The sequence below is a fragment of the Echinops telfairi genome, unplaced genomic scaffold, assembly GCF_000313985.2.
Source record: "Echinops telfairi isolate 266 unplaced genomic scaffold, ASM31398v2 ScPeMD7_7424;HRSCAF=8462, whole genome shotgun sequence".
Classification (NCBI taxonomy): Eukaryota; Metazoa; Chordata; class Mammalia; order Afrosoricida; family Tenrecidae; genus Echinops; species Echinops telfairi.
In genome coordinates, this window is record NW_022111324.1 from 7,616,997 (window position 1) to 7,627,694 (window position 10,698).

General features: G+C 42.0%; 1 protein-coding gene across 1 annotated transcript in view; it reads right to left on the bottom strand.

The window, feature by feature from the left end:
* Positions 1 to 10,692, bottom strand: part of MPC2 (mitochondrial pyruvate carrier 2) — a 31,305-nt gene extending 20,613 nt beyond the window's left edge. Inside the window, exon 1 of the mRNA XM_004706749.2 lies at positions 10,549 to 10,692. Within this exon, the coding sequence (XP_004706806.1) occupies positions 10,549 to 10,657 (109 nt within the window). The 5' untranslated portion in view covers positions 10,658 to 10,692. The remainder of the gene's footprint in view (positions 1 to 10,548) is intronic.
* Between the last annotated feature and the right edge of the window lie 6 nt (positions 10,693 to 10,698).

The window sequence follows — 10,698 nt, forward strand, 5'->3', positions numbered from 1 at the left end:
GCCCCCCCCAATGGATTGTTTTTCCCAAAGCTATTAAAACAAAAAACAAAAACACCTTATCACCTTCAAAATACTCTCCATTACACTCAATACATGTGTCAAATCTGCGAGTCCATTCTTGGAAACATTTTTCAAACTCATTTATTGGGATGGCTGACAGCGCCTCTCTCATTTTTTCTTCACTTCTATGTTGTCAAATTGCTGTCCTTTCACATCCCTCTTCATTCGCAGAAACAGAAAGAAGTCCCATGGAGCGAGGTCAGGTGAGTCAAGTGCATGGGGCAAGAGAGGTATGCGTTTTTTTTGCCCCAAACTGATGCACTGAGATGGCTGCTTGAGCAGGTGGCATTGACATGGTGGCAAAACTAGTCCCCCCTCTGTCACAAATCATGCCTTTTTGTCACACAGTCATGCAATCCTTTCAGAACTAGATTTTCTAAATAGGAAGCTTGATTAACAGCCTGACCTGGTGAATGAAATCCAAATGCACTGTGAGTTGACATTTTTGTCTGTTCAGGAAGTTGATAAATGTCCAGAACAAGGTTTGTCATCAATTGACATTTCACCTTTTTGAAATGAGAAAACCACTTGTACACTTGAGTTTTCCCCATAGTACTATCATTCGAGCAAAACTGCTTTTACGATAACCCTCTCCCAGGGGGACAGACAACAGAAAAGTGGGTGAAAGGAGACATTGGTCAGTGTAAGATATGAAAGAAAAAAAAAAGTTATCAATTATCAAGGGTTCATGAGGGAGGAAGGGTGGATAAGGAAGGGAAAAGTGAGAAGCTGGTACTGAGATACTTAATGTTTATTGTGTCAACCTGGCTGATAAACACATGTGGGGTTAATTGAAGGGCGGAGAGATAAATGGCTCGCCTTTCCAGTTCTCAGGTCTCTTGCTTTGTGATGGTTGGACCAGGGTGCAGCTGCCTTAACTAATTCCCTGCTTCGGCTGGCAAGGCTCACTTCCTGCAAGACATCCCTGAGAAGCCCCATTGTCCTACCCTGATGCAGCCCTGGGTGCTGGAACAGCAGTGTGGAGAGCCCTGCCAGCGCAGAGATGCTTACACGTTCACTGATTCGGCTTTCCTCCTGCAGTTAGCATCACTGTGTGTGTTTTGTGAGATGGAGGAGGACTTTGTGGATTGGTGTTGGACATATGGGCTAATGTTGGACTTGTGGGCTTGGGCAGCGCTAGGTTGGGATGTTTTCTTGATGTGCACTTACCCTTTATATAAAACTCTCTCTTATACATGAGTTTCTGTGGATTTGTTTCTCTAAAGGACCCAGACTAACATAGATACCAAGGGCTCAAGTATACAGAAAGTGTTTTGAAAATGATGATGGAAACAAATGTACAAATGTACTTAACACAATGGATGGATGGATGGTGATAAGAGTTGTACAAGCCCTCAATGAAATTTTTCAAAAAACTGCTTTTACGAAAAAATTCACTGTGACCAGAGAGAACCTTCCCAGGTAACACCAGTGGGTACACTAACTCAGAGTGAGTTGCTCGATGCTCACCTAGCTCCGCTCTGCCCACCACAATTCCAGGGATTTTTTGGGTACCCCCTCGTTAAGCCAGCACATTCGTTGTTTCAGTCTCTGGTTAAGTAACAGATCCATCTTTACTTTGAACTCTTCAGCAGACTGTTCTGCTCCTATTTCAAAACACATTTTTCTTATTCAGCCGGCTTCAACATTCTTTACAAAGCTAACTTTGTAAGCTTTACATCATCTGTTGAGGCTAATGTACAATCAAGGTTTTCTGTAGCTTTCCAAATAATCAATTTACTTAACCACACCTAGGGACAAGATTTTATAGCATTTCAGCTTATAGAGGAGACTAAGCAACTTGCTCTTGAACAAAGCATGGCTAAAATTAATGGGAGGGAAAAATGAAGTAAACGCTGAATGGAAGATTTCAAGACATTCCAATGAAATGTGCAAAACCTGGACTTAGAAAACCAAATGGGAAGGACAGGCTCAGTATTTCTTAGGATGAAAGAAGAAAGTCAAGCCCCAAATTGTATCATTAAAGGAATCTACTGGCAAAATATTGGACAATGCAGGAAGCACTTTACCAAAAGGAATCGGTCTCCCTTCAACCATTTCAGGAGATAGCATATAACCTGGAACTGATGGTACTGAAAGAACCCAAGCTGCTGGGTAAAGATAAGACTCCAGGAATTGATTGGGCACCAATTAAGATGTTTCAAAAAATAGATGCAACTCTGGAAGCACTTATTCCTTTAAGCCAAGAAATTTGGACAACCAACTAGAGGAGATCCATTATTTGTGCCTACTCTAAAGAAAAGTAAGTCAATGAAATGTAGAAATTAGTTTCTTTGAAAATAATGAACAAACTGTTGTAGTCCATCAACAGGAAACTGCCAGAAATGCAAGCCTGATTGCGACGAGGAAGTGTAAGAAGGAACATCCTGGTTGAAGTTAGATGGATCTTGGCCGAAAGCAAGAATACAAGAAAGACATTTACCTGGGTTTTACTGATTTTACAAGAGCAGTTAATTGTGTGGATTATAACAAATTATGAGTAACACTGTGAAGAATGGGAATTTCAGAACACTTCATTGTGTTCCTGTGGAACCTGTACATAGAATAAGAGGTAGTCATCCCAACAAAACAAGGAGACACTGTGGTTTACAATCAGAGAAGGTGGGTGTCAGGGATGTATCCTCTCACCACAGTTCTTCAATCTATACACTGAGCACATACCCCAAGAAACTGAACTGTATGAAGAAGAACACACACAGCAGCAGAATTGAATGAAGAAAGATGCAGTAACAACCATCGATGAGCAGATGGCACAACCTTGCTTGCTGACAGTGAAGAGGGCTTGCAGATCAAAGAGTACAGCCATAAGTGTGTATTTCACCTTAACATAAAGAAACAAAAATGCTTACAACTGTGCCAAGAACAAGACCATGATAAACAGAGAAAAGACTGACGTTGTGATGGATTTCAGCTTACCTGGACTCACAATCAATGCCATGGAAGCAGCAGTCGAGAAAGCACACGATGGGTTATTGCACTGGGCAAATCAGCTACAAAAGACATCTTTTTAAAGTGTTTAAAGCAAAGACGCCATTTCCAGGACCAAGGTGTACCTGGCTACAGCCATGGTGGTTTTTAATCACCTCATATGCTGGACAAAAAATAAATAGGAAGACTGAAGAATTGACACATTTGAACTATGCTATTGGCAAATAATATTGAATATACCACAAACTTCCAGGTTGCTCTTTACCAGCAAGGACGGTGAGATTTAGCTTTATGTACTTTGGATATGTTATCAGGAGGGAACAGGGCCTGAAAGACATCATGCTTGGTAAAATAGTGCGTCAGTGAAAACAGAAGACTCTTAACAATATGGAAGGACACAGGGGCTGCAACAATGGGCTTAAACATAGCAATGATAGGATGGGACAGGGCTGGACAGTATTTTATTCTGTTGTACATATATGATAGGCATCAGTCACAGCCAACCGGAAGGCACCTAACATGCTCATAGTGGTAGAATACTATGCTCCTCCTCCACAAGCAAACCATGAAGACTGCAAAAAGTTGCAAACACGATTACAGTTGCTGGAAATCAGAAAGAGAGAGGTATGGCTATTTTAGGTAACGTAAGTTTAAACCACAAACACAAATTTTAAATAAGTTTATGCACTGCTACGTAGTAGAGAATTCATAAAGTAGCACGTATTCATAAAACTACAGTACCATGAATGCCAGTAAACCAGTAGTATAAACACGGAAAGAGACAAGGATCTTCTGCTAGAGCTGACAGTGAGAAAACCCATCCCTGCTAATGCCCTCAATTGGGACTTCTAGCCTCTAAACACATAATACATTCTTCTTTCCAGCCACCCACTTGGTGATATTTTTGCTGCAGGAGCACGAGGCACTAAAATCATCCCACATGATTTCAGAGTCGAAGTGCGCTCCACTGGGTTCTCAGAGGCTGGCCTCTTTTAGAAGTACATTGCCAGGCTTTCTTTCCAGAGGCCACTCCGTGGAATTGAGCCACCAACTTCCTGGTCAGTAGCTGAGCACAACTCCTTCACGTGGCTCAGAAAGGAAGTAATATTATAGTGTTTCTCACAACATCCTTCTCTGACACAGTTGATAATTTCAAAATAGGTGAAGCACAGTCCTAATTCCTTAAAGTTGTTTCAAAATCAGATTAGAAGGCAAAATCATGTTAAATGCCATATTAACAACTTCAGTAAGGATTTTTTTTTTTATCATCTGTTCTGAGAATACCAACTTACTGTTGACCAGGGTTTTAATTTTATTTGCTAATCCTAACCATCAGAATAGTGCCAAGTACACAGTAAATACTGAGAACGGTTATTTATTTTCTTCGTCTCAGTTTCTAGACATTTCCTTTTTCATCAATCTCTTAACAGTTGCCTCTGAAAAGCCTTAACATTTGATTTTGGTTTCCATCCACGTGTAAGGTAATGGAGGTTACTATTCACACACATGTATACACATGCTTAGGATAGCACTGAAATTCTTTACCGACAATATCTGTCCAAGAAAATTAATTGTTCTAATAAAGATGCTAAGAATTGTGTTAATTAATAGCTATATATTTTGGTAATAATAACTTTTGTAAGAATGGCTAATTAATCCCAAGGAGCTGGAGACTGAAAAAGTACCCTAACTCTTGCAAGATGCTAACCTGCTCAATTTCCACCCATGCCCCACTCCTCCCTTGAATACATTTCTTCCTGTCTGTGGGGTGTGCGAATCACTGCACCGTCCCATAGAATCAGAAAAGTTTAAGGAAATGTCTGATGTGGTGGTGGGTATTGCTCAGTTCAAAGTGCAAAGGTCAGGTTGGGTTAAGTCAGATGCTATGGACACATGCTCTTGTTGGTGATGAGATCATACCCCTTGCTTCTCGGTTGGCTCTTTTCTTTATACGCAGCAGGATGGCACTGCAGGAAATCCTGTTCATAATCACACCCAGTGGTATCCTATCAGTGTTATCCCCCACCTTACACTAGACCCTGCATGGGTGTAGCCATGCAGGGAAAGGTTTTTGATGGGAGTTACATGGTACAATCAAATTTCACCCAAATATAATAATTCATTCTCCACCCCTGGACTTTATTTTATCATGCAGAGATGGCATGCGGCCTCTGAAGATGTTTCCAGTAGGCACTGGCTTCTTACTAATCTTAATCAGCCTGGCTTTTTCCCAGGCCACTCCAGAAACAGTTTTTCTTCATCCTCTCAGCTGTAGCATATAATTCCTTAGATCCATTGTAAGTAACAGCAGTCACGAGAACCATGAAACAAAGAACGTGGTCTGGTCATACCCTTTACTAAGATCTGACTTAATCTCATCCTAGTCCTGCTTGTTAGCAGATAATGCCCTCCAAAATGGGACCACAGCCAGATGTAGGAAATCCAGAGCTATATCACGAGATTATGGCTAAGAAGGCCGTAGTAACTGAGTATAACTCATGTATTTACACTGACTCCTCAATTCCATTTTATTTTTCACATACTTCTTGAACTAAATTGTATTAAGCTACCTGGTAAAACATCAGATGCCTTAGTATTTAGTTTTAATTTTGTATGATAAAGATATGCCCTTATGAACACTGTTAATATTGGTTCATTTAGTATGCTTTTATTTTCAGAACATTACTTTATAGTCTTTAATATAAAAAAATCAAAACAACTCAATTAAGAAAACGGCAATGATTCTTCTTGTTAAAACCGGATTGAAGGTAACTTCTTTCATAATCTCAGCAGCAGTGCATTAAAACACTACAAGAGTCACAGAACTGTTCTTACACTTAACGCCAAAATATAATTCAACAGAAGTAAAGCTATAATAAACAACATTGACAGTTCAAACACCAGGTGTTTTTGTGTGCTGAATTAACTGAAAGATACTTTTTAGACCAGAGTATGGTCGCTGAACTCCTTTTGAACACAGGTTTCATCAGTTAAACAATTCTGGGTACATATCACATGAATAAAACACACGCACGCAAATCCTGGTGTAGTGGGTTACCAATTGGGCTCCCATAAAGATTTAGAGCCTCAGAAACCTACAGGGGCGGTCCTATGTCCTACAGGGTCACTAGGGTCAGAACTGACTTGATGGCAGTGAGATTTTTGGTACTTATTTACTTTTACATTATAAAACATATATCCGATGGAAGTTCACTGTTTTGTTCCAATAAGCCTATGTGTCATTTTGTGTCACAAACACAAAGGAATGACACTCTTCCATGAATGGTTGGTTTCAGCTAAGCTTTTAAATAAACAATCTTTATTTTAAGTAACATTTTTCTCCCAGGAAGAGCGGTTGGTGGATTCATCGGTCAGTTTTTCAGTTAGTAGCCAACTATTGTAACCACTGCATTTGAGATCGCCTCAAATAAACAATAGGCAGTGTGATTTCAAGGTTATGTTCTCACAAGTGCCTGGAGGACAGCCTGGAAGCTGGTTATTGTGGAGTCACATACTTCTAAGTCAGGGCAAGGTGGGTGGAGTGACACCCTTGTGTGGGTTGAGGAGCCCTGGGTTAGCACTCTGTTCTCCTCTACAGGCTGGCTCAATCAATGCACAGGCACATATATGATACAGCCCTGCTCTGGGCCACAGTGCACAGATTCGATAACCTAGAACTATGTGACTGGTTAAAGAATTATTTTTGCTACCTGTCTAGACATGCTTGCCAGTGGTAAAACTAAATCTCAAAAATTAAGAATTAGTAACATGATTTTCAACTGTTACACTATGCAAGCCTAGATTATTATTTTTAATTCCTCCTAGATGACTATAGCTTAATATCCAAATGGTGATTCAATGGGAAAAAAATACTACTATTGGAGGTAAAAACCCTGAATAGTCGTTCCCATAGTGATCAGTGCTCTTCATATTTTATTCAATCCTAAAGCATCATGGGCTAGTTATATTTTTTTCATGTATTTCTACATGGGTATGGAGAATATAATAGGGAGCCCTGGTCGCACTGCGGGTTGGTGCTCAGCTGCTGCTAAGTGCAAAGTCAGCAGTTCAAACCCACCAGCCTCTCTACTGGAGAAAAATGAAGGTGCGCCGTGCATCTGTTTCCACCTAGAAAACTGTAAAGGGCTGCTATGAGTTGGAAATGACTTGATAAATGTCTACAGCAGTAGCCCTGGTGGCATACTTGCTAAAGTGCTCAGTTGCTAACTGAAAGGTTAGTGGTTTGAACCCATTAGCTCCTCTGTGAAAGAAAGATGTGACAGCCCGCTTCCACAGAGATGAAGCCCCATGCAGTACCATGACTGCACTCTGATGCAAAGCAATCCAACAGAACTGCCTTATCAAGGCTCTCCAACCTCAGAGGCACAGGCTGGCTACCTCACTCTTCTCCATCAGAATAGCTGGTGGATTCAAGCTGCCCTTTTGATTAACAGCTTATTGCTTTAGCTACTGCACCATCAAGATCCATCTTACAGCCTTGAAAGTTGGATTCTCTTATAAGGTTGCTATAATCTGGAATTAACCAACGGGAAACAGGTTTTGTTTCTATGCCTCCAACTTTTCAATCCACAAATCGTCTAAATGGGAGAGAGCTCACATCTGTGAAGGGAGCTCTGGTGGTTTAGTGGGTTATGCCTGTTGCTGTTAATAACAAGGTCAGAAGTTCAAACCCACCGGCCCCTCCTCTGGAAAAATATGAAACTTTCAGCTCTGTAAAGATTTACAGCCCTTAGAGCAGTGGTTTTCAACCTTCCTAAAGCCTCGACCATTTAATACAGTTCCTCATGTTGTGGTGACCCCCAACCATAACATTACTTTCCTTGCTACTTCATAACTGTAATTTTGCTACTACTGAATCATAATGTAAATATCTGATATGCAGGATGTGTTAGGTGACTCCTGTGAAAGGGTGGTTCGACCCCCAAAGGGGTCGTGGACCCACAAGTTGAGAACTGCTGCTGCCACAGAGTGACTATGAGTCAGAAGACTCCAGGGCAGTGAGTTTTGGTTCAACATTTGTGAAGATTCAATGTGCTGTGTTTTATACACATTCCCTCATTTAATTTTCAAAACAAGCATTCAATAGTGATCATTACTATCCACATTTTATAGAATAAACAAAAGCTTGGGTAGGGGATAATGCAGTGAAGACTCAAATCTAGATCTGTTTGCTGCAAAGTATGCATTCCTCCCACTATACTAGAAAATGGAATAAAATAACTAAACTAATTTAAGGACAAGAGGAAACGCTCAGTCTACATATGAAAGGTAATTCCTCTTCCTTCAGAAAATTAAGCAAAAAATAAAGCAATAATTACAGAGGGCTAATGCCAAGAAATTGTAAAAGGTTAATATAAAATTACGTTCCAATTCAGTCTTATTTTAAGTAGTTTAAAATTGTTCCCCCTTCAACCTTCCCGTTTCCTACACCCCAAATACCAAGCCTCGGGGTGTCAGAGTTGAGTCCACAGAAGACAACTGATTCTGTTCAAACCAGATAAACACCCACCACAGCACTGTTCAACACTCCTTCCTGGGAATCTCCCAGATAAGTATCACCAATAACAACACCATCTTAAAGGTCTGTTTTATAATAGATACAGAATTACTAGCTCCTGGCCTAAGTTTGTCTGTGGTTGAATCTGTAGGTTGAATCTGAACAGGTGCTTACAGTTCTTACTTAGTTTTACTTTAGATCAAGAAAAGGCTTGAAGAGCCTTTGCCATGATTTCAAAGCTGCACATAGAACAAGTGCAGGTGACTGTGATGAGGAATTTGCTCTGAGTTGGGATTGGTCCAATCTTTTCAGTGGGAGGGCAAACATTAAAGGGCAAGTTCTGAGTTGTCAGTAAATAGCTGTTCATACCCCAGAGATTTACTCTAAATACCCTGTTTCCCCGAAAATAAGACAGTGTCTTATATTAATTTTTGCTCCCAAAGATGCGCTAGGTCTTATTTTCAGGGGATGTCTTATTTTTCCATGAAGAAGAATACAGTACACATGTATTGTTTTATTAAGAGACCTTGCACTTCTAGTCTGCTCCGGCTACGCTGCGGCCAACAGTGAGCCGTGCGGTGGCGCCCGCCTCTACGGTCCAGAGTCCAGAAGCTTCAAGGGGTCCTATTTTCGGGGGGCGGGGGATGCCTTATATGTCAGCGAGAGGCAAAACTATAAGTAGGTCTCATTTTTGGGGGATGTCTTACCTTTCGGGGAAACAGGGTAGTACTTGGGGTTAAACTGACGTATAATCCCAAAGTGAAGCTAATTCCATTTTCCAACTGTAAATTAGATTTAGCAATCAGCTCAGGCTCCAAAGCTGCTTCCAAATCACCCTTGGGGCTGGTAGGGCTAGATAATCTCCCTAATAACATCAATTGCAAAATACAGATTCAACTATGGGGGTTGGGGGACACACATTTGGGGTAGCATTTTAACCTTTAATAAGGCAATTTCCCATTTGATTAGTCTGAAGCTTGAAAGATATCTCAAGAAGCTGATTTTAGCCTCCAGCTAACTAAATATTAAACTCAACTCATCCAGTCCATAGAGACCCTGTACAACATGGTAAAACTGTCCCTGTGGGTTTCTGAAACTAACTCTGCAGTAGTAAAAAACCTCAACTTTTTCCTGGAGCGCTGGTGGCTTCAAACTGCGGACCCCAAAATGTAACCCAGGACGTCACCAGACCTCCTTCCCTATTAGAGCCCATTTTACAGTGGAGGTAACAGAATTCTACTAAGGTAGACGAAGAGTCTTTCATAAAGAGTTGGAGCGACTGGGATCTTTCAGTTTGGAGAACACTACTTTCCCAGTAAGATGAGAAAGAGCTAACACCCTTGTTATCCTATGAAGAAGAACCTAGCGAATATGCCCTCTTTAATTCTCACATGACCACCGTTTACAGAAACTGTAAACCAGGGATCTAAGATCCGGCCCAAGGTCAACCGTACTGTAAGTGGGCGAGTAAAATTAAAAGCCAGGTTCGCCTACAGACTGAAAGAAGCAAAGGACCCACGGGGTGAGGAAGGACTTCACTCCATCTGAAAGCCCGCAAGCCCATGCAGTTGGGGGAGGGCTCCGTCTGCAGGCCTCGGCCAGCCGCGGCGAAAGGAAGTCGATGACCTTTACTCCGAACCCTCCGGTACCACTGGCCACCAGCCGGTTCTCTGCTCCGCGGGGGTTTATTCGTCACCTTCCCTGCTAGGAAGGCTGGAAGGAATGGGGGTTTCGTGGCGATCCAGATACTTTCGTGGGGCAGAAACTGCGAAGGCTCAGGTTTGGGTTGCGCGTAAGGGGAAAGATGAAGCAGCCCAGGCCGCGAAGGACGCCAACTTTAGAGCCACGAGGTTGGGAGAGATGTGAGAGGCAAGGAGGTGAAACAGAGATGTTGGCAGAGTAGATGGATTCATTAGAGGGCAGCGGTTGGGGCTAAGGGTGACCGCCTTCAATCACATAGTTGTTAGCTCGGGGGCAGCTACTGGCATTTTGCAGGGAGAGACAGGGGACGGATCTCTTACCGGCAGGGTGGTTGTACAGCGGCCTCAATTTCTCGGGCAGCATCAACTCCACTTTATCTAGGACTCGGTGGTAGGTGGCCCGCAGGCCTCGGGCGCCGGCGCCCGCCATCTCTGCCGTCGAGTAATTGTGGGTAGCCGGGTGGGAGAGTA